Below are 25,187 nucleotides of genomic sequence, written 5' to 3'. Positions count from 1 at the left end.
ACTATTAGTGTACTGTTGCAGTAGATATGGACCTGATAATTATCTTACTGACAGTTTTTTAAGTACACAGTAAAGCTCCAAAGATTACTTATCCCATACACGCTAGAATACGTGAAACTGAGCGAAGGGGAATTCTGGAACAGTCAACTGTAGTCAATTCGGAAAGAAGTGCCCGCATGTCACTCCTATACAGTACCAATAAATACTGATTATCCAGAATTTAAAAGAGTTACGACAGAGGAATGTTGGTGAACAGGACTATTCACGCTTATTGACGGTTGCTGCTAATGTCAGAGCAAGCCCTCCCTTAAAACAATGTCATGTGGAATAACTTTCTGGGGCAGTACCACAACTAAGCACTAAACAGCTAACCCAATAACAGTGTTCCAGTTGCAGGTTGCCTATTCAACGGTTTCCTGGGGCAACAAAAATTCGATTTTCAACATTTCATATAATTATTGCTCTAATGAAAAAAATTAAATTGCTGTTATAATCTGGGCATTAAGAGGTATAATCTTATGTTAAATTTTTGACGTAGTAAGACAAGTATTGCAATTAGAAACTGTGCGTGGCCAAAGGCACCGTAACTCGCAGCGCGCATTTTCTTTTTGAGACATTAGTTTTCTAACTGGTTTGTTGCGGCCCACCACGAATTTCTCTGCCGTTGGAAACTTTCCATCTCTGAACAGCACTTGCAACCACGTCCTTAGTTATTCGTTGGACGTGTACCTCTACAGTTTTTAGCCTCTACAGCTCCCTCTCGTGCAATGGGCGTCTGACAGCGCCCCATGGGCCGTTGTTGTTGTTGTCTTCAGTCCTGAGACTGGTTTGATGCAGCTCCCCATGCTACTCTATCCTGTGCAAGCTGCTTCATCTCCCAGTACCTACTGCAACCTACATCCTTCTGAATCTGCTTAGTGTACTCATCTCTTGGTCTCCCTCTACGATTTTTACCCTCCACGCTGCCCTCCAATGCTAAATTTGTGATCCCTTGATGCCTCAAAACATGTCCTACCAACCGATCCCTTCTTCTAGTCAAGTTGTGCCACAAACTTCTCTTCTCTCCAATCATATTCAATACCTCCTCATTAGTTACGTGATCTACCCATCTAATCTTCAGCATTCTTCTGTAGCACCACATTTCGAAAGCTTCTATTCTCTTCTTGTCCAAACTAGTTATCGTCCATGTTTCACTTCCATACATGGCTACACTCCAAACAAATACTTTCAGAAATGACTTCCTGATACATAAATCTATATTCGATGTTAACAAATTTCTCTTCTTCAGAAACGCTTTCCTTCCCATTGCCAGTCTACATTTTATATCCTCTCTACTTCGACCATCATCAGTTATTTTACTTCCTAAATAGCAAAACTCCTTTACTACTTTAAGTGTCTCATTTCCTAATCTAATTCCCTCAGCATCACCCGATTTAATTTGACTACATTCCATTATCCTCGTTTTGCTTTTGTTGATGTTCATCTTATATCCTCCTTTCAAGACACTGTCCATTCCGTTCAACTGCTCTTCCAAGTCCTTTGCCGTCTCTGACAGAATTACAATGTCATCGGCGAACCTCAAAGTTTTTACTTCGTCTCCATGAATTTTAATACCTACTCCAAATTTTTCTTTTGTTTCCTTTACTGCTTGCTCAATATACAGATTGAATAACATCGGGGAGAGGCTACAACCCTGTCTCACTCCTTTCCCAACCACTGCTTCCCTTTCATGCCCCTCGACTCTTATGACTGCCATCTGGTTTCTGTACAAATTGTAAATAGCCTTTCGCTCCCTGTATTTTACCCCTGCCACCTTTAGAATTTGAAAAAGAGTATTCCAGTCAACATTGTCAAAAGCTTTCTTTAAGTCTACAAATGCTAGAAACGTAGGTTTGCCTTTTCTTAATCTTTCTTCTAAGATAAGTCGTAAGGTCAGTATTGCCTCACGTGTTCCAACATTTCGACGGAATCCAAACTGATCCTCCCCGAGGTCCGCATCTACCAGTTTTTCCATTCGTCTGTAAAGAATTCGCGTTAGTATTTTGCAGCTGTGACTTATTAAACTGATAGTTCGGTAATTTTCACATCTGTCAGCACCTGCCTTCTTTGGGATTGGAATTATTATATTCTTCTTGAAGTCTGAGGGTATTTCGCCTGTCTCATACATCTTGCTCACCAGCTGGTAGAGTTTTGTCAGGACTGGCTCTCCCAAGGCTGTCAGTAGTTCTAATGGAATGTTGTCTACTCCGGGGGCCTTGTTTCGACTCAGGTCTTTCAGTGCTCTGTCAAACTCTTCACGCAGTATCGTATCTCCCATTTCGTCTTCATCTACATCCTCTTCCATTTCCATAATATTGTCCTCAAGTACATCACCCTTGTATAAACCTTCTATATACTCCTTCCACCTTTCTGCCTTCCCTTCTTTGCTTAGAACTGGGTTGCCATCTGAGCTCTTGATATTCATACACGTGGTTCTCTTCTCTCCAAAGGTCTCTTTAATTTTCCTGTAGGCAGTATCTATCTTACCCCTAGTGAGATAAGCTTCTACATCCTTACATTTGTCCTCTAGCCATCCCTGTTTAGCCATTTTGCACTTCCTGTCGATCTCATTTTTGAGACGTTTGTATTCCTTTTTGCCTGCTTCATTTACTGCATTTTTATATTTTCTCCTTTCATCAATTAAATTCAGTATTTCTTCTGTTACCCAAGGATTTCTAGCAGCCCTCATCTTTTTACCTACTTTATCCTCTGCTGCATTCACTACTTCATCCCTCAGAGCTACCCATTCTTCTTCTACTGTATTTCTTTCCCCTATTCCTGTCAATTGTTCCCTTATGCTCTCCCTGAAACTCTGTACAACCTCTGGTTCTTTCAGTTTATCCAGGTCCCATCTCCTTAATTTCCCACATTTTTGCAGTTTCTTCAGTTTTAATCTACAGGTCATAACCAATAGATTGTGGTCCGAGTCCACATCTGCCCCTGGAAATGTCTTACAACTTAAAACCTGGTTCCTAAATCTCTGTCTTACCATTATATAATCTATTTGATACCTTTTAGTATCTCCAGGGTTCTTCCACGTATACAACCTTCTTTCATGATTCTTAAACCAAGTGTTAGCAATGATTAAGTTGTGCTCTGTGCAAAATTCTGCTAGGCGGCTTCCTCTTTCATTTCTTAGCCCCAATCCATATTCACCTACTATGTTTCCTTCTCTCCCTTTTCCTACACTCGAATTCCAGTCACCCATTACTATTAAATTATCGTCTCCCTTCACTATCTGAAGAATTTCTTTTATTTCATCGTACATTTCTTCAATTTCTTCATCATCTGCAGAGCTAGTTGGCATATGCAGCACGAATCAATTGTTCGTGCGGCCCGCGGTTCTCGGGCGTAAATTATAGTAACATGCAACAAACAGCTAATAGTCGAATCGAAAAACAGCTACTGTTAAGAGCTTCTTAAGAGTGTTCAGAAACAAACAAAAATACTTAAAGAGACAGTAATATTTTAAGATTTGCTTAATTGTAATTGGCGTCAATGAGACAAGTAAAATGTAAATGTCGTGTGACTAGGGCCTCGTCGGGTAGACAGTTTGCCGGGTGCAAGTCTTTCGATTTGACGCCACTTCGGCGACTCGCGCTCCGATGCGGATGAAATGATGACGATGATTAGAGCAACACAACACCCATCCCTGAACCGAGAAAATCGCTGACCCAGCCAGGAATCGAACCCGGACCACTTAGCATTGACAATCTGTTGCGATGACCACTTTTTTTATTATTTTTTTTTAGTCTCATTGTGTTCTATGGTGTTCGTTGCCTTTGTTCGTGGCGGATGTCCGACGAAACTCGTTCACTCAGTTTTATTACAGAGGGTAGCTAAACCCTCTGACCGAACACGCTGGGCTACCGTGCCGGCGGCCACTCAGCTACCGCGGGCGGACATGAGATAAGTAAAATTGGCCACTTAAGGCAGTGACAGAAGAGCAAATACATCTGTCGCTACGGGATTGGAGGACGTGGTTCAAAATGGCCCTGAGCACTATGGGACTTACCATCTGAGGTCATCAGTCCCCTAGAACTTAGAACTACTTAAACCTAACTAACCTAAGGACATCACACACATCCCTGCCCGAGGCAGGATTCGAACCTGCGACCGTAGCGGTCTCAGACTGAAGCGCTTAGAACCGCACGGCCACTTCGGCCAGCCGAGGACGTGGCAGCAGGAATGTTTTATTGTCTGTTATTCAGTACTTACGGGCGAGTGTGTGCGCGCCTCGTACCGATCAGCTGTTACAGCACAAATTTCAAAAGGAAGGACCATAGATTCTTGAATTCGCATTAGAGACTGTCATCTTCAAATTCGGTACATACATGTATCAAGGAATCCGAAATTAAATTAAGATTGTTTTAATAGAGTGCAATAAGTGGAAGAAAAATGGCACTCAAAGCATCTAGTAAACATCAGTAGTCGTGTCTGGTATTTAAACGCATTGTGCAATTAAGTATAATTAATATTATCGATCAGTTAATCACCGAAACAAAACAACAATAATTCGTCAGGCAACAACAGCCTCACAAATTTTGGGTCGCTGAGGGTGGCAGCAGTCTGAAACAGAGAACAGTCGACGCGAAGTGTTCCGAATGGTGCCGCCTTTTAACGATTGGTACTGTACTTGGGCCTGGGGTCCGGCGGCCAACTTATAGCGCCCTTACAATGCCTAGTGTACTAGGGGCTCACAACGTATTAATATATGTAGGTTACCATTAGTAATATCATCGGCACATATTGGGCCAGAGGTGCGTGCCACAATGTAAGTATTGGCTCTTGAGTAAAAAACTTTGGCGATTGCTACTCGAGTACGGTGAAAGTAATTCCCTGATGTCTTAACAGGTGTCCTATCGTCCTGTACCTTTTCCTTGTCAGTGTTTTCCATACACTTCTTTCCTCGCCGATTCTGCGGAGAATCTCCGGATTCCCTAGCTTCACCATCCATCTAGTTTTCAACATTCTTCTGTAGCACTGCATCTCAAACGCTTCGATTCTATTTCGTTCCTGTGCTACTGTCCGTATTTCACTACCAAATAACACTGTGCTCCAAACGTACATTCCCAGAAATTTCTTCTCCAAAGTAAGGCCTATGTTTCATACTAGTAGACTTTTCTTTGCTAGGAATGCCACTTTTGCCAGTGCTAGGCTGTTTTTTATATCCTCCCTGCGCCGTCCATCATGCGTAATTTTGCTGACTAGGTAGCAGCAATCCTTGACTTGACTTCTTCGTGATCCCCAATTCTGATGTTAAGTTTCTCGCTGTTCTCATTTCTGCTGCTTCGCGCTACTGTTGTATTTCTTCTTTTTACTTGAATTACTCATTAGACCATTCCATTCAACAGATCCTGTAATTCGTCATTTTCAAGAGGATAGCAATGCCACCAGCGAGTCTTACCACTGATATCCTTTCATCCTGAATTTTAAGCCCACTTTTGTATCTCTCTTTTACCTCCTTCAATGCTTCTTCGATGTATAGATTGAACAATAGGGGCAAACACTACATCCCTGCCTTATACCCTTTTTAATCTGAGCACTTCGTCTTTGATCTTCCAGTCTTAGGGTTCTCTCTTGGTTCTTGTACATATTGTATCTTATCCATTTTTCCCTGTAGCTTCTCCCTATTATTGTCAGCATTTCAGACATCTTGCGGCATTTTACACTGTCGAACGCTTTTTCCAGGTCAACAAATCCTATGAATGGGCCTTGATTTTTCTTCAGTCTTACGCTCCTTATTAACGCAACGTCAGAACTGCCTCTCTCGTGCCTCTGCACTTCCTAAAGCCAAACTGATCGTCCTTTAACAGACTATATTCGTCCAGTATTCGAGAATGAGAGCGCTTAGTCACTTCCAACAAACTGCATTCATAATTTCAACCCTTTACAAAAACATTTCTCGCTGAGACTCCCACAAAATGATGAAAGGAAAAAGGTTTATGGGTTACTACCTTTTTGCTATACATTGAGTAAAACTTAAGCATCAGTCTTGGTGTTTTAGTTTAGTCCTTCTTTACAATTAACTCTTTTTCGCAAAAAATTCTGCATACAGTGCCCACATATTAACACTGAATGTACCTGCAAAATAACGTAATTGTACGCCACATAGTTCAGGAGATATGACGTCATGAACATTGAGATTCATGATAACTTTTGCTTAAAATGGAGCACAAATTACCCAGAATATACTCATCCACTGTTTGGTAGTAAGAGCACCTACCTACTTCAAAGCATCTTTAAATGCAATTTCAAACATTTTCTAAACTTTTTCGAGCTTGAAGTAATTAACACATGTACGTAACTGTAAAGTAGTCAGACGTATGAAGTTGTTTTATACCTGAGAGACCAATTCCTTAAAAAACGTGGGGTTGGGATTTCTGCTTGCAGAGAAACGTACTGTAACGAGGTTATCTCGTGTCTGTCCTCGAATTTCATGTAGGCAACTGTTTAAAAAGTTAGGCATGTTAACAAATCCTCCAATATATTTACACTCTTGTAGAGTTTGTTCTGAAGAATCAGTCCCAAAATGAAAATCATAGCAGCAAGCGCACACACACACACACACACACACACACACACACACACGACACTAGCAACTTAATCTTGCTGTTGCGTAGATAGTAGTGAAGTGAAAGTATTCGACGTCCGCCCTTATGAATTAAAGATGCTGGCAAATAGTGAAGAGTTCTAAAAAATGAAATCACTTTCACTCATCAGCTACTTTCGCTCAATGTATGATTGTCTGAATAGATATTATCCGTTTGTGGCTCAGTTGCATTTATTAAATTTTGTTGTAGAATAAGATTAAAGTAGAAATACAGTTAGTTAAATAGCCAGCGTGTAGCATATTTTATATACATAATGTACAATAATTGCACATCTACAGTAAAGTCCGATTTCACAGGGTACTGGCCTGAATACGAATCACGGAACATGGAAATATTTAAACTAAATTAAATCACCTGGGCATCTCGCAGATTTCAGCAGGCGAAGTGCTTTACGACGCAGTTGACTTTTAGTTGGGTGGTTGTTGACTATTCATTTAGAGAATAGATGGGTACCTTCTACCACAGGCAGTTTAACCATACAGACACCGTCTGTGTCACTTTATATGTTTATTTGGATTCGCGGATGCGACCTTTTGTTATTAGCCATCTTCTAATCCAATATCTATTTACTACAAAGTACAGATAGCCAGCAGGGTGAAGAGTCAGTTAACCCCTCAATGTCGGGCGTCGCGAATTCGCATCATACCATTGCGATTCTAATAAGCGCAAAGGTAACTGTTTACGAGAGCCAGTGCCGGTAGGTGAGAATTCTGCATGAAGCCTCCAACGCTTCTGACGTGTGCTGTCATCTCCTGAGTCTTTCCGGTGCGTCCAGAGCGACATAATTTTAAATTTTTTTCTTTTATGATGAAATTATTCAGGTATTAAGGGGTTAAAACTAGAGAAGTTGTGCAAATTTAACTATAAGGAAAAGTTATACAAATATTGGCACGTGGCTAACAAGATTTTCCAGCGCATTCAAATAGTAAATCCCACCTTCATAATAGGCCCAAGTTATAATTTTAAACCAAAAATTTAAGCAAAACAACGATTAGTAATTATGTACAATTAATACACATTAATTACTACCCAAGAAGCTAAAAATTTTCTGGTTTACGGAAGAACGAACGAAGGTAGTCAGAAGGGGGCTCCACCTACAGTACATTGAGCATCAAGTGTGGCACTGATGTGTTTTAATAACTGTGCATGCTTCAATAGCCCAGTCGCCCAAACGGTAAAAAATAGACATCAGGCATTCTAGATTTTGCAAAGAAAATAAAGTTCACACGTATAGTAAAAATTGTGATCTAAGCTAGACTGAGCCATGCTGCAGCTCGCGTTCGTGCTGTTTGTAGGTTTCCGCCCCCTCTTGGAGGCCAGACGTTATAGTTCAGTTGGCATGGTTGCGGTTGTTTGTCTTCTTCGCGTGTTGAATGACGCCACTCGGTTTTGCAAGCGTTGCCTGTCCGCTAGTGGCAGCAGCGGCAGTTATCGATATCTAGTAACTGTTGCTCTATCTTTGGGGAGACGTCGCTGTTTTGGCCAGGTCGTGTGAGTGGCGAGTTCGGTTGGGGACTGAGGAAAAGCCAGGTTCGCGCAGGGCGAGAACACGCCGGGACTGCTGCTGGCATGCTTGGACTGCCGTATGGAAGGGCTGTGGTCACGAGGGTGCACGAACTCGTAGTAAACAGGATCCAGCAGGCTTTAAGATGAGTGCATTTCAATCCAAGTAGAGAAACCTCCACCTTTGTGATATCCCGCGATTCTCCAGTGACTTGGGTTCGTGTTGCTGCTCGTAGCGTCGCCGAGGCGAAGAGCAGCGAGTGGGGTGCTCGGGGAAGGCGGATATGATTTGCTTTCCTCGACTTCTTATCACTATTTACTGCATTCAACTTGTTACAATTTATTAAGGTCAACTAGCGGTAAGTTTTCTTGCCTGGTGGCCGCTAACGCCCCAGTTACCTGCCCTGGACGCCTGTTGGTGATTCCTCTGAAACGTCCCCTTTGAACAATTATACAAGACTGTGCTTAAACTGACACACAATATTTTTAGCGCAACGCAATCTGACTTCCAAAAATCCCTACGAAAGAATGGCCCTGACTAACATTAACCTATACGTTTCACAAATCACTTACCTCACAAAAATCTTCGTTAGTCAAGCTACTGCAATACAGCGAGCGCCACTACTGCCAACTAAATAAAAGATTCAAACTACGGAAGTCACTAACTACTGATAAGCGGAGTCAGCAAATGAAAGATTTTAATAGAGAACAAACAATGTATTTACCTTAATAGTCATAATATATATATATATATATCAGTTCATGACATCAATTCTTACAAATTTCAAAACTCCGCCATCTCTCTCCCCACGTCCACCACTGCTGGCGGCTCACCTCCAACTGCGCAACGCTACGCGCTGTTAGCATCCAGCTGCCTCTGCTCAACACTACAATGGCAGACAACAATGCAAACTAAACACACACTGCGCACAGCACAGCCAGTGATTTTTCATACCGAGCGCTAAGCGGCGTTACCAATAAGAAAACCTAAACAGCCTACTTACATAGCCCCCATGCTCCCCACAAAAAATTTTTACAAATTGTTTTGGGCAGTGGCCAATAATGATTTGATAGAATTTTTCATAATTACTATAACAAAGATATCAAATGCACACACTTATTGATACAATGTTGGTCAAAAGCTAAAATTTTCTCACGGTCCATATAGACAGTCCTGATCATTCATCACAGTAAAATAGTAGTGTTTTTCTCAAAGACTGAGCAATAAAAGAAAATGCACACGGAAGTAGTGGATTTCCATGCAGTCTTGAAGAAGTAGTGTTGTCCTTCCAACGAAAGACAGTGCTGACTCTTGACATGCAGACAGGTAATGGGTCACAACAGAGTCAGTCGACGTTGAAGACTATCGGTAGGTAGGTCATCACAGAGCAGACCCACTGTAGTCCTGGTAGAGATTAGGGTATTGGTGGGCCACCAGAGGTGCAGACCCATTGCATTCCTTGTAGAAATAATGGTATTGGTGGGTCATCAAACATGCAGACCCACTGTAGTCCTTGTAGAGATGGCCAGCAGCCATCTGTTGCGACTGCGCAGGTGCACAGTCATCATCGAAGAGTCTTGCAGAGAATACAGCAAGTCCGTAAACCACCACTTGTGCACTCACAATTTTTTTATATGTCCTTAGAACCAGCAATGCTTTTATCCAGTCCCTTGCTGAATTATTAACGCACGTGGAAACACTATCAGTCCCTACTTCTCACATATTGTCCATATACTATGACCAACAGAAATGTATGCAGTGAAATGTAATTTACAAGTTACTTAATTTGATGAACTGGTGTCAATTACAATTTTATAACATAAGAATACAATAACAAAGGTACAAAATACATCTTTAAAGAACATAACACTACAGATAACATTTGCAGTAGTACAGGCTTTACAAAAGAATCGAAATAGCAAATACATCAGTGTTACAAAAATTATGACATAAGTACATACATAAAACATCAGAATAACTTTTGAAACATCAACTTCACACATGAGCATTAGAACAAAACACAATAAATAATGTGTAAACATCTTTACAAAGTAAATAACATATTATTGATGCAAATTATATTTGAGGATAACAGTATTCCTCATCATAGTGAATGTAGCTTAGTATTAGAAAAATTCTGCAACATAAGTCTTATCAGATAAACATATAAAGACAGGAAGAACATAAATACACAGGGGTACACAAACACATAGTGGGATAACACAAGGAAAGGGCAGGGTTTGTTTTACTACAGTATTTTGTAAACAAAACTTTCTTTACTTCTCGGAGATCTCCCTTCGTTCTTCATTATTTCCAAAAAGTCCTATGTATACCTGCTTTCTGTACTTTTCTCATATAACCTCTCAGTGTATTTCTTAAAATCCATCGCAACTCATTCTCTTATATAGGTTACCCCCTCTTAAGCTAACTTAAATCTACTGAGCTCAGATGCTTAACTAAGGGATGAGGCAATGCAGCAGCACAAAACAATTTACACAAACAGCAATGTTAAAAAATGGAAATTGGCAAAAAAAGGCAGCAATATTACAACTAATATAAGGCAATGCGCAGCAAACAAGAAAAATAAATCAGTAATAAAATTGGCTTAACCTAGTAATACAAAGTGACATTCAGTAGCACTATGAATGGCAAACAGCCGCAGCAAATACTATAACTTATACCTAAACATGACAAAGCTCAATCAGAAAAAATGTTACACTAAAGACAACAATGCAGATAAGGACAATGTCTATTCACATCTTAATGTCTATGCAATTAAAGTGGTGCACCACAAAAATTTATTGTAAAAAAATATTACCATGTACTTGAAAAGACAATTCTGTATGCAATTTCTGTGAAGGGAAATGTCTTTTTGTGCTACTTCGTTTTTTTAAGTACATCATAAAGTTATTATTTACTGGATCTGTAGGCATAAAATATTTATATTAGTACATCCATAAAATTTATTTTAACCAATGCTTCAGTGCAGTTAGAAACTAGATATTAAACAAAATGAGTAAATAAATGCATAAAGCATGCCACATGGCATTTCTCTCAACTAGCACGACAATAGCCATGAAATGTTTCTCGTCGTTTCATTAGGCATTTTAGTAAATATCATAAATTAAGAGCTCCACAGTGTAATCATATGTTTTCAAGTTTGGGCGTGTAGTATTTGCGATGCTTTCTACAAAGGAATGTCAATAGCGAGGATAATGGTCTTTTTTTTTCTTCCTGTGCCTCTGAACGGCACACACTACTGGCTTTTTTCCAGGTGGTTGTCGCGCAGCTGGGTGCCCACGACGCATTGTGCAGGTGGTCACTTAACTGTCTTACCGAAATATTTACGACACCATTTTCCGCTACAATGGCAGTCTCATATAAAAAAAATTCACAGGTCAAGAATTTGCGTTACAAATCTGTAGAAATAAAATCATTTAAATATAATTGTGTCCAAAAAATTTTCGCCAGCATAGTGATACATTCACGCATATACACTCATTTCATAACTCTTAAAGTACGATTCTCGGTTTCCAACATCCTTTTTCACAAATCAGAGTCCCTAACCACTACTCATTATTCCTTATCTTATTCGTCGACACTTCTTCAATATTTCATCATTACAGACGCATAGCATAATCAAATAACTCATATAGCATCAGCTTAAACATATCTCAGCAGCATAATTCACATCGTCGTCGTAATAATAATAACATCATAACACCACAGTCAAATTCTCAAAATCTCCGTAGCTTCCTCCAATAATTTCAAAACCTAAAAAAAAATTCTCTGCTCATGTCAAAAGTGTCGTCTGCCTCAAACGTACTTTAAAAATCGTGATCCCATACCAAATATGTCATTCAAAGCTCTCATAGTATCACAATGGTTCCGAAAAAATATGAACAGTTCACAAAGTACAGACAAAATACAACTTCATAAGTGTGAAGTTATCCAATGGTGTAATTACGTAAACATCTGTCACTGATGTAGTAAAGTAAATGTTTGTCTCTCTCAGTTAAATGATCGGATAGCTGTGTAATTTATGTGTTAGAGAAATATGGTACCGATGTGTAAAGTTGTATAAACAAATACCATATTAGCTAGGGCTCCTTGTGCTTGCCAAACACATGGTACACAAAGTAAGCGTGTACCCCCCTGAGGATTAATGTAATTATACCCTCAGGTGTTACAGATTACAGCAATGGAATGAAATGTATCAAGAAAAACTTTCTTTGTAATTCAACAATCTTGAAAAATAAATGGTTTAAGTACCAAATTAATCACTCAAATGCGTGCCCTGTAGTGCTAAATGTGAGTTTTGCTGTAAGATAATTCTGTGGAACTGTCGTAGTTATCGTCCTTTGTAAGCAAAGTTCTGCTGAAGTCAATGTACTTACCTCATCATAAACGAAGGTGAAATGCTTTCCGTATAGATATCGTAGTTATTACGTACCTTACCGTGATCAAGAAAGTACTATAATGTAACGTATGGTTGTGCTACGATAAAGACTGTCTCATTGTAGCTATACCACAAAAGTTACTACTACAACATGTTTTACTTTCCAGAATAATACAGAAAAACTGTGCAGATATAAAACAGATACACTGCAAAAGCAACAATGTAAATCGTGTCACATATTAGTAGCGTCGTGATATAATCGTGTAGCTGTCAAATAAACTAACCACTGTGTCATCTGGTATCTCCTAGAAAGTACTTTAAATAAAGAATGTCTTTTCAACTAAACCAAAATGTTGCATTAAAATCTCATTAACAGTATACGTTCTAAGTATGTAAGCCTTATAGTCATTACGTAATCGTGCAACTAACAATCAAGAATGTACAAATAACAACACTGTGTCGTCTGTTCACTATAACAATGCATTCGTAATTTCTGTTTAAAAATGTTCCCTAGGTTCTAGACTGGATAGTTAACTTCAAAACATTGTTGCATGTTAACAGTTTCTCAGTGTGACAAATCATACTAGAAATGTGAAGTGAAATGTTTTATGGCAAAGACAAAGTTAAAAAGCTGATTATATTTCAATAAACGGTTTTACATGTGAAATGTGGTGTAAACCTTTACTCTTCCTAGTACGCAGACTGTCAACTGAAAAGCAATTATCATGTGATTACGTCGGTAAGGAACACTGGAATTTTGCTCAAGGTTAGCTTATGTTATTTTTCTCTGAGCCAGCCGGCGCACGCGGCTGCCTGCGGTGGGAGTCATTGTCTGTGTCTTTGTTGGCGCGCGTCGTCATTGGGATTTGGAGACCGAACTTCTACAAATTCAGCTTCCCAAGAGGGCCCTGCTCTGTTTAAATCCCGCCAGTTCTGATGCAATTCAGGTCTGTCGTTACGATCATACCGTCTGTCGTCATGTCGGTAATTTCTGTAATTAATTTCTTGTCGGTCACGTGGTGGAGAATTTCTCCCTGAATCGTAACTGCGCGCTGGACCGTTGCGTCTGAAGTTATTCCGTCTCCCTTGATAATAATTGTTTTTGTTCCCATATTGTCTGTTTCTATGGTTATCTCTGTGATAGTCATTACCGCGGAGAGGTGATCTTTCCCTGTAATAATTACTACTCTGCCAACGGTTGTCATACGGGTGGTGTCTGTTTTGGTCACGATTTACGTTGTACGAATAGCCTTGTCGTGTATTATTTCTGTCATCGCGGAATTGTGACGGGTGTGACCTGTAATTGTTGTACTCCTGTTTTCGCGTTCCGCGATTGTCAGTGTCAATTTCCAGTTCTTGTAACAGTCCCTGAAAAGCTTCAATGTCGTCTTTGCAACGTCCTACCAAAATAATATGCCGTAAATGTTCAGGCAATTTGATTAAGCAAATGCGGATGAGTTCTGACGGGCTGTATGGGTTTGACAGGTACTGATTCTTGTGCAACATGTCTTCAAAATATTTCACAAGACTGGAAAATTCAGATTGTTCGAAATGTTTCATCATCATGATGCCATGTTTTACTCGGTCTTGTGTGGCTTGGGACCAATATGCTGAGAGGAAGGCACGGTAAAATTCTCCTTCACTGTGGCAATCGTGAATGACCGATCGCATTCTTACAGCTGGTTCATTCTCTAAGTAGCCACACATAAATTCTAATCTGTGCTCTAGTAACCAGTTGGGAGGAAAACAATGAGAGAATTGATGGAGCCACGCTTGTGGATGAATGTCGTTGCCAGAATTCTTAAATGTTTTGAATTTACGTGTAGTAATGAACAGCTGCTTATAGTCAAAATCATCGTGTCGGCGGGTCGCATATCGGTCATTGTTACGTCGTTTCGGCGGTTCCATCTCAAAATTCGGTGTACTTTGCCAATTTCTTTCATAATCTCCAAAGTGCCCTGTGTTGTTATTTTGTGGCAGTTCCGTATTTTTATGTCCCTCTTCCCGTATTGGAGTGCGAGTGTCCTCTGAAAGATGTAATTCTTGTATTACCTGTGTCAACTGATCTTGTACTTCCCGGATTTCTCTTTGGTGTTGCGTATTAATTTGATTCTGATTTTGTTTGAATTTCCTAATTTGTTCGAACTCTTCTGTGTCATTAAAGACTACCAGTTTTGTGTCATTCAGATTATCATCTACCTTCGTAGATAAATTATTTAGCTGATCCGAAAGTTCAACTACTTTCTCTGATAATGAACTAATGTCCTCCATGTGTCTTTCTGAACCAATTTTCAGAGTATCTACTGTGTCCTTTAAGTTTTCTTGAGTTTTTGCAAGTTGCGTAACCGAATCGGTAGATGCAACTGAGTCAATTTTAGCTTGCAAGGTCTCATGATTTTCATGAACAATTGTTTGCAGTTCTTTTATGGCTGCTTCGTGATTCTGTAATGCATTTTCATGCCGCGAAAAAATAGGTTGGAAATGCTCACAATTTTGTGTTTTTACGTCATTACAGACTTTTTGACATTTCGATTCGATTTTATGTAATTCAGTAGTTAAATCTTCACGTGTTTGTTCAAGTGTATGTTCCACTGAGTCTAACTTTTGAAGCTTTTGCTCCATTGCGTCTAACTTTTGCTGTGTTTGTCTCTGATTTTGTTCCATTGTGTGTAACTTTTGAAGATTATGTTCCATTGTGTCTAACTTTTGAAGCTTTTGCTGTGTTTGTCTCTGATTTTGTTCCATTGTGTCTAACTTTTGAAGATTTTGTTCCATTGTGTCTAACTGTTACTGTGTTTGTCTCTGGTTTTGTTTCATTTGTTGCATTAATTGCAATAATAATGTATTAGTGTCTGGAATCTGATCCTCTATGCTTTTCGGCAGTGCATTTTCACCGGCAACATTCACAGTTTGACAAGCAGAAAATGTGTCTCGACTTATTTGAGAAAACGGTGAAGACGCAAAACCTGAATGTACAGTATTTGCAAGATTGTGTCCTGTCATATCGGATTCCTGACGCGAGCTGTTGCCGACCGATCGATCGATAATGCTTCCCTGTTCACTAACTGTTTCACTTCCTACACCATTATTTGCAGCCCGCTCCATTTCCCTATGCACTATTACCAAATTACTACTTTGAACATTTGTGAATTCATTACATGGTGGCGCTAACACATTGCTTTCGTCTTCACTGTCATTTCTCAGTTTACTTTGTAGCCTAGTATTACGTTTTTCATACGCCATTATTGTCACAATATTTCACACGATAACACAGAAAAACACAATCTGAAGAACGAAAATAAGAGAACACATTAACACAGCACTGAAAATAATATCTAGTTAATTGCAAGCGAAGCTGCGAAATACTTGGTATATGCGTGCCACAACTGTTTTACTGTACAACAATGAAAGACTGCAACTACAAAGGAAATTCTCTCTATGATTACGCGCTAGCAATAAACAAAGGCTACTCTAACTACACAAACTACAAGAAAAAATCAGAAGATTCCAGTGAGGTATCCTCGGCTAAGGGTCGACATATGAAACGTCCCCCCTTAGAAAAATTATACAAGACTGGTCTATGTGAAACGTCCTCTTTCAACAATTTATACAAGACTGTGCTTAAACTGACACACAATATTTTTAGCGCAACGCAATCTGACTTCCAAAAATCCCTACGAAAGAATGGCCCTGACTAACATTAACCTATACGTTTCACAAATCACTTACCTCACAAAAATCTTCGTTACTCAAGCTACTGCAATACAGCGAGCGTCACTACTGCCAGCTAAATAAAAGATTCATACTACGGAAGGCACTAACTACTGATAGGTATAGTTAGCAAATGAAAGATTTTAATACAGAACAAACAATGTATTTACCTTAATAGTCATAATATATATATCAGTTCATGACATCAATTCTTACAAATTTCAAAAGTCCGCCATCTCTCTCCCCACGTCCACCACTGCTGGCGGCTCACCTCCAACTGCGCAACGCTACGCGCTGTTAGCATCCAGCTGCCTCTGTTCAACACTACAATGGCAGACAACAATGCAAACTAAACACACACTGCGCATAGCACAGCCAGTGATTTTTCATACCGAGCTCTAAGCGGCGTTACCAATAAGAAAACCTAAACAGCCTACTTACACCTCTAGTCTGGTGGTAGTGATTCCTTTCTCTTTCTGAGGGCTCTAAGCACAGTATTCTGGGCGTAGTGCAGACCGCCGGTTCCGGCTTTGGCGTATTGTTCCATCGTTGAATTTGGTTTATCGGACGTCGGGTAGCTTCAGCAAGATTATCATTAGTCATTGGTTAGGCTGCCACTAGTCTGAGTTACCATCTTGTGAGGTGAATGCAACTCTTGGCTGCCTATCTCATCGCTCGTGAAAGTGTTTGTTGCTAGACCTTCTCAGAGGTCGATTCCTAGAGCACCGTCTGGATCAGTTGCTTGTTTTTTTAATTATATTTTGCTACTGTGTTTGCTGTTTTACAGCCGGTTTCAGATTTTTTATATTATTGCCGTTCCTGGCGTGCAAGGCCTTCAGCTGTAATTGTGGTCATTTGCCTTAAAATTTTAACTTGGTATTTGTATTTTAGCAGTAAGCCTAAAAAGCTAATTTATTGCCATTCCTGGCGTCTGATGCTGTTTGCTATGTTTGTGGCGACTTGAGTTTAATATTTCAATACCTGTAATTTCTAAGTTGTAGCGAGTTTTAAACAAATCTTAATTTATTGCCATCCCTGGCGTGTAAGGCCTTCTGCTCAGATCACAGTGGCTTCCTTTTAAAACATTACCTGTTGTAACTGTATTTAATAGTGATCTGATAAATTCTAACTCACTGACAACACTATTATTTATACTGTTGTTTGTTCCTTCATTAATAATGTGTGGTATTTTTTATTTATTGTTGAGTCTGGAAACACTGGTTTAAAATAAATTGTGTGTAATTTTAAAAGGCAACCAATAGTAACTGATTACGGCCTCATCCACAATCGTAACCGAATCGTGCCTTCCCTTGACTACCACCAGGTCTCAACTGAAAAAGTGGAAGCGTCCTGGGCCCATAACCCAGAGGTCTGTGGATCGTAACCACGCTCTGCTACCAATTGAGAGCTGGTGGTAGTCAAGGGGGCAGGATTCGGTTACGATTGTGGACGGGACCGTAATCAGTTACTATTGGTTGCCTTTTACAATTACACACAATTTATTTCAAACCAGTGTTTCCAGACTCAACAATAAATAAAAAATACCACACATTATTAATGAAGGAACAAACAACAGTATAAATAATAGTGGTTCAAATGGCTCTGAGCACTATGGGACTTAACATCTATGGTCATCAGTCCCCTAGAGCTTAGAACTACTTAAACCTAACTAACCAAGGACATTATACAACACTCAGTCATCACGAGGCAGAGAAAATCCCTGACCCCGCCGGGAATCGAACCCGGGGACCCGGGCTTGGGAAGCGAGAACTCTACCGCACGACCACGAGCTGCGACCAAATAATAGTGTTTTCAGTAAATTACAATTTAGCAAATCACTGTCAAAAACAGATACAACAGATAATGTTTTAAAAAACAAGCGCCGGCCGCGGTGGCCGTGCGGTTCTGGCGCTGCAGTACGGAACCGTGGGGCTGCTACGGTCGCAGGTTCGAATCCTGCCTCGGGCATAGGTGTGTGTGATGTCCTTAGGTTAGTTAGGTTTAAGTAGTTCTAAGTTCCAGGGGACTTACGACCTAAGATGTTGAGTCCCATAGTGCTCAGAGCCAAAAAAACAAGCCACTGTTGTCTGGGCAAAAAGACATCACACATTGTTTCCGTTAATTGTGTCTGACATCCTACACAGAAAGGTCTTGTCCCAGAGGTAGTTTAGTATACCGGAAAACACAAAAGTAGTTGCACCAAGTAAGGTTGCTCTATGCCACTTTTTACTTACCGCCCACTTTAGTATCTCTGTTAGCAGCAAAATTTTCTGACTGCCAACCAGTCCCACAATAATAGTGTTTTATGAAGTGTGGAAGACCTTTACTTAATAAAATTATAAATCAGAGATACAGGAAGTTAAATCATATAATAATAATGAAATACTTTATTTCATAATTTTATGAAAACATAATTGAAATGTTTTTAAAATTATTACCATGTACTGGCCACCATAATCGCTGGTGTGCCCACCGACCACCAGTGGGTGGTATGGACCAAGTTGACTGCCACTGCTCTATAGTGTAGACACTGGTTACACATGTGGTAGGAAGAAGGTTCAGAACTCCATGCGACCAAACACTTTCACGTGGCCTCTCTTTTGAAAGAGCACTGATGATTTCCTCCTTTATCCTTCCCTAATCCGAATCTAATGACCTTCCTCGAGAAGCGAACAAAAAAGAAACAAAGAAGGAATATTAGGTTTTAGTGTCCCGTCGACATTGAGATCATTAGAGACGGTGCACAAGCTCGGAATGTTTAAAGGCGCGGAAGGAAATTGGCCGGGCTCTTTCTAAGGAACCATTCCAGCATTTCGCCGGAAGTATGTAGGGAAACCACGAAAAACCTATATCAGGATAGCCAGACACAGATCTGAACCGTCATCCTCCTGAATGAGAGTCTAATGTGCTAACCACTGCGCCATCTCGCTTCGTAAGTACCAACGCATCTCGACACCCATGCATTACGGATTGAGTGAGATTGGTGCTTAGTTTTTGAGGCTTTCGGCCAGTCCTAAACAAGGGTAACATCGTCTCCGGTACTGGTCAACACTGCCCAGGCATGTGAATCTGAGACCACGCTTCTATTTGTTCACGGCGTCCTGAACGGAAGTTCCCTGGGTCTGGATCGGCTAAAGTGGGTCGGATTACGGGCACGGATGTTTTGTGTCTGGCTATTGCGAACATTTCTGGTAGAATAATACAGCATCTATGTTCGACGCCGGCCGTGGTAGCCGAGCGGTTCTAGGCGCTACATTCTGGAACCGCGCGACAGCTACGGTCGCAGGTACGAATCCTGCCTCGGGCATGGATGTGTGTGATGTCCTTTGGTTAGTTAGGTTTAAGTAGTTCTAAGTTCTAGGGGACTGATGACCTCAGATGTTAAGTCCCATAGTGCTCAGAGCCAATATATGTTTGAAATAGCCATTACAGAGTGATTCTCATGCCATGCCGAATCAGTCAGCATAGGTGTAGTACCAGCACTGTGTCAGAAAAGCGCAGCTTGTTGTCCCTGCAGCCTAACTTATCCCTGCGATTCTGCCGGAAGCCAATAGACGGAGCTTGCTTCCTCCGCTGTCCACACACACACACACACACACACACACACACACACACACACACACACACACAGAGGTCAGGACATCGTAAACAAACTGCAGTATGACACCTCAGGCCTGAACAAGACAGCTGACACTGTAAAGAGGGCCACTTGCAGGAATACACTGATACAACATCGTGCCTGCTGGTCACTGCCCGCGCTAATTACTGAAGCCAGACACACTTCAGCACACGACGCACGTGACATTACTACCGCAGGAAGTCCAAAACAATCTCGTTTGTGCGCGTGTAAATATTGGCCACCTGATCAGGCTGGTCACTAAATTGATGAGTAATGGAGTCGGCGTATGTCGTAGTGTCGTACCAGGAGGTCTACCCACCTTCTGATGGACCCTGGCTCGAAATGAGGCCCTCCTAGCCACCAAGCCAGCCATTTAGTACTTGGCAGGCCGTGTCAGCCTGCCACAACAGCCTTAATGTAGCTCGCCTGCCGGACGGGGATGCTGACAACGCAAGGTCGCGCCTTGCCGGGGCTGTGCTGAACATATCAGTTGCGGGTGACCCACTACAAGGCTTTTCCGCCGTGTCCATAGGTCGAATTTCACCTTTCAAGTCTGCCAGACGTGAGTTTGAACTGGTCGTAGGAGCTATTGGAGTAATAAAGGGTTTAGAAAACATGGTTCCTGTGAAACACAACTAGCTCTTTATTCATATGGAATGTTGAATGCTATTGACAAGGGATTTCAGATCGATTCCGTATTTCTTGACACTGTACCACACAAACAGCTCGTAGTGAAATTGCGTGCTTATGAAATATCGTTTCAGTTATGTAACTGGATTTGTGATTTCTTGTCAGAGAGGTCACAGTTCGTAGTAATTCACGGAAAGTCATCGAGTAAAACAGAAGTGATTTCTGGCGTTCCCCAAGGGAGTGTTATAGGCCCTTTGCTGTTCCTTATCTATAGAAACGATTTGGGAGACAATCTGAGCAGCCGTCTTCGGTTGTATGCAGATCAGGCTGTCGTGTATCGTCTAATAAAGTCATCAGAAGATAAAAAAAAAAAAACTGCAGCACGATTTAGGAAAGATATCTGAATGGAGCGAAAAGTAGCAGTTGACCCTAAATAACGAAAAGTGTGAACTGCAAGGAACTCGTTAAACTTCGGTTACACGATAAATCAGTCTAATCTAAAAGCCGTAAATTCAACTAAATTCCTAGGTATTACAATTACGAACAACTTAAACTGGAAGGAACACATAGCAAATATTGTGTGGAAGGCTAACCAAAGACTGCGTTTTATTGGCAGGATACTTAGTAAATGTAACAGAGCTACTAAAGAGACTGCCTACATTACGCTTGTCCGTCCTCTTTCAGAATACTCCTGCGTGGTGTGGACTCCTTACTAGATAGGACTGACGGAATACATAAAAAAAGTTCGAAGAAAGGCAGCACGTTTTGTATTATTGCGAAATATGGGAGAGAGTGTCACAGAAATGATACAGGACTTGGGCTGTAAATCATTAAAAGAAAGGCGTTTTTCGTTGCGGCGGAATTTCCTCACGAAATTCCAATCACCAACTTTCTCCTCTGAATGCGAAAATATTTTGTTGACACCGACCTACGACCACGATAAAATAAGGGAAATCAGAGCTCTTACGGAAACATATAGGTGTTCAAGAAATGGCTCTGAGCACTATGGGACTTAACATCCATGGTCATCAGTCCCCTAGAACTTAGAACTACTTAAACCTAACTAACCTAAGGACATCACACACATCCATGCTCGAGGCAGGATTCGAACCTGCGACCGTAGCAGTCACGCTGTTCCGGACTGAGCGCCTAGAACCGCGAGACCACCGCGGCCGGCATTATAGGTGTTCATTCTTTCCGCGCACTATACGAGATTGGCATAACTATTATGGAATTGTGAAGGTGGTTCGATGAGCCCTTTGACAGGCACTTAAATGCGAAACTTCCTGGCAGATTAAAACTGTGTGCCCGACCGAGACTCGAAATCGTGGCCTGTGCCTTTCGCGGGCAAGTGCTCTACCATCTGAACTAACGAAGCACGACTCACGCGCGTTCCTCACAGTTTTACTTCTGCCAGTATCTCGTCTCCTACCTTCCAAACTTTACAGAAGCTCTCCTGCGAACCTTCGAGTCTCGGTCGGGCACACAGTTTTAATTTGCCAGGAAGTTTCATATCAGCGCACACTCCGCTGCAGAGTGAAAATCTCATTCTGGAAACATCCCCCAAGCTGTGACTAAGCCATGTCTCCGCACTATCCTTTCCTTCAGGAGTGCTATTTCTGCAAGGTTCGCAGGAGAGCTTCTGTAAAGTTTTGAAGGTAGGAGACGAGATACGGGCAGAAGTAAGGCTGTGAGGACCGGGCGTGAGTCGTGCTTCGGTGGCTCAGATGGTAGAGCACTTGCCCGCGAAAGGCAAAGTCCCGAGTTCGAGTCTCGGTCGGGCACACAGTTTTAATCTTCCAGGAAGTTTCATATCAGCGCACACTCCGCTGCAGAGTGAAAATCTCATTCTGGCACTTAAATGTGATTTGCAGAGTATCCATGTAGATGTAGATGTAAAGGGATTGCACTGCCTTCTGACTCACTCCAACTCACCGTCCTCCAGCAGAGCATACTCGCACCTCTTACGCTAGGTTGTCAGCTACGTGGTGATGGTGTTGCAGGCCATGGGGTGCGCGAGCAGCGCTCCGTTCCTGGCGGCCCGCTCGCAGAACGGCGCGAGTGCTGGTGTTGGTGGTGATGCAGCTGACGGGTCCGCCCCCGACGCGGGGGCGGGCGGACTGGACCTCACCAAGACGGTCGGCGGCGCCGCGCAAGGACTCACCCAGGGCGCCGTGGCCAAGCTGCAAGGTAAGAGGACGAGCCTCATGCTTCATCGCCACTCTCATCTGCCGTGGGCATCATCCTACCACTGTGCACTACAAAGGCACAACTTGGCAACTGACAATGAGAGAGGGGTGATCAAATACAGTCGTAATCTTCAATGTATTCTGCAATGGTGATGCTTAACAGGAATTTTTTTTTGTTTTTATTTTTTTTAAGGCATCAACGTTCTGACTGATTTGATGCAGCCGCCAGCGAGCTCATCTCTTGTGCCAACCTATTCATCTTAGAGCTGCACTTGTATCCTACATCCTCATTTACTTGCAGGATATATTCACATCTTTATCGTTCCCTGCACTTCTCGCTCTGTGCAGCGCACTCTAGTACAATGGATGTTATTGCGTCATAAACGCCCTGACACCCTGTCCCATTTTTTTTTTTGTCAGTGTTTCCCATATCTTCCTTGTTTCGCCGGTCCTTCGGAGAGCCTCCTCATTCCTCGCCTTATCAGTCAATCCAATCTTCGAAACTCTTCTGCAGCAACACAAAAATGGTTGGTTCAAATGGCTCTGAGCACTATGGGACTTAACTTCTGAAGTCATCAGTGCCCTACAACTTATAACTACTTAAACCTAACTAAGCTAAGGATATCACACACATCCATGCCCAAGGCAGGATTCGAACCTGGGGAGGATCGAGTCCTCCCTCGGGCATGGGTGTGTGTGTGTGTGTGTGTGTGTTTGTCCTTAGGATAATTTAGGTTAAGTAGTGTGTAAGCTTAGGAACTCATGACCTTAGCAGTTAAGTCCCATAAGCTTTCACAGACATCTAACTTGCGACCGTAGCGGTCGCGCGGTTCCAGACTGTAGTTCCTAGAAACGCTCGGCCACCGCGGCCGGCTGTAGCAACACATATCAGAGGCTTCGATTTTTTTCTGTTCTGGTTTTCTCACAGTGCAATACTGACTTCCACACAATTTTGTGCTCCAGACGTACAGTCTCAGAATTTTTTTCCTCAAATTAAGACTTACGTTTGATACGAGAAGACTTCCCTTGGTCAGGAATACCTTTTTGCTTGTGCTGGTCCGCTTTTTATGTCCTTGCTTCTTCCGTCATGGGGTATTTTGCTCCCAAGTAGCAGAATTCCTTAACTTCGTCTACTTTGTGATAACCAGTTTTCATTTTAGATTTATTGCTAATCTCACTTCTGTTACTCCTCATTGCTTCCAATCCGTAAGACTGTTCGCGGGCCTGAGTGGCCTATCGGTTCTAGGCGCGACAGTCTGGAACAGCGCGACCGCTACGGTCGCAGGTTCGAATCCTGCCTCGGGCATGGATGTGTGTGATATCCTTAGGTTAGTAAGGTTTAAGTAATTCTAAGTTCTAGGGGACTGATGACCTCAGAAGTCCCATATTGCTTAGAGCCATTTGAACCATAAGACTGTTCATTCAACACGTCCTGTAATTCTTCTTTCCTTTCATTGAACATAGACATGTAATCAGACTGTTATCACTGTATTTTAATTCCTCTCACGAACATTTATTTTAATTCCATTGTTACTTATTCGATTTATAGATTAAACAATAGGAGCGAAAGACTACATCCCTGTCTTACGCCCTTTTTAATATAGGCAATTCCTTCTTGGTCTTCCATTGTTACTGTTCCCTCTTGGTGGTTGTAGGGCCTACCTATTATATGTTACCTATCTTTCCCTGTAGCGTACTCTTTTTTCCTTGAATTTCGAACATTTTACACAATTTTATATTGGCGAACGCTTTTTCTAGGTCGACAGCTCGTAAGTATATAAAAAAGCTCATAGTTCCGTCAAGAGCTGCTGATAAATGCTGCTTCATTACAACGGGTTTTAACCTTACAATCATCAACAGGTATAGTAAAGTCATTTAAAGCACCTTACATGGCAATTTTCAATGAGGTGACGAAGGTCATGGAATAGCGATGGGCGCGTATACAGTTAGCGATGGTATCGGGTACCCAAGGTATAAAAGCGCAGTGCACTGGCAAAGCTATCGTTTGTACTCAGGTGATTCACGTGAATAGGATTCCGGCATGATTATGGTCGTTCGACAAGAATTAAGTCTTTAAACGCAGAATGGTAGTTGGAGCTAGATGTACGGGATATTGCATTTCGGTAATCGTTAGGGAAGTCAGTATCCCGAGATCCACAGTGTCAGAAGTGTGCCGAGAATACCAGATATCAAGCACTACTTCTCACTACGGACAATGCAGCGGCCGAAGGCCTTCACTTAACGATCGACCGCAGCAGCGTTCGTGTGGAGTTGTCAGTGCTAACAGACAAGCAAAATTGCCTCAAATAACCGCAGAAATCAATATGGGACGTACGACGAACATGTCCGTTAAGACAATGTGGCGAAATCTGGTGTTAATGGGCTCTGGCAGCTGCCGACCGACGCGAATGCCTTTGCTAAAAGCGCTTCTGTACATCGCCTGCAGCACCTCTCCTGGGCTCGCGACCACATCGGTTGCATC

The 25,187-nt window shown here is 41.7% G+C and overlaps 1 protein-coding gene across 1 annotated transcript in view; it reads left to right on the top strand.

Moving 5' to 3' along the window:
* The window catches only part of LOC126354079 (uncharacterized protein PF3D7_1120000-like), a 266,538-nt gene that overhangs the window by 68,113 nt on the left and 173,238 nt on the right, over positions 1 to 25,187 (top strand). Inside the window, exon 2 of the mRNA XM_050003460.1 lies at positions 22,520 to 22,706. Coding sequence (XP_049859417.1) covers positions 22,523 to 22,706 — 184 coding nt within the window. The 5' untranslated portion in view covers positions 22,520 to 22,522. The remainder of the gene's footprint in view (positions 1 to 22,519; positions 22,707 to 25,187) is intronic.

This window comes from Schistocerca gregaria, chromosome 3 (assembly GCF_023897955.1).
Source record: "Schistocerca gregaria isolate iqSchGreg1 chromosome 3, iqSchGreg1.2, whole genome shotgun sequence".
Classification (NCBI taxonomy): Eukaryota; Metazoa; Arthropoda; class Insecta; order Orthoptera; family Acrididae; genus Schistocerca; species Schistocerca gregaria.
This window is presented reverse-complemented; position numbering and strand designations above follow the sequence as displayed.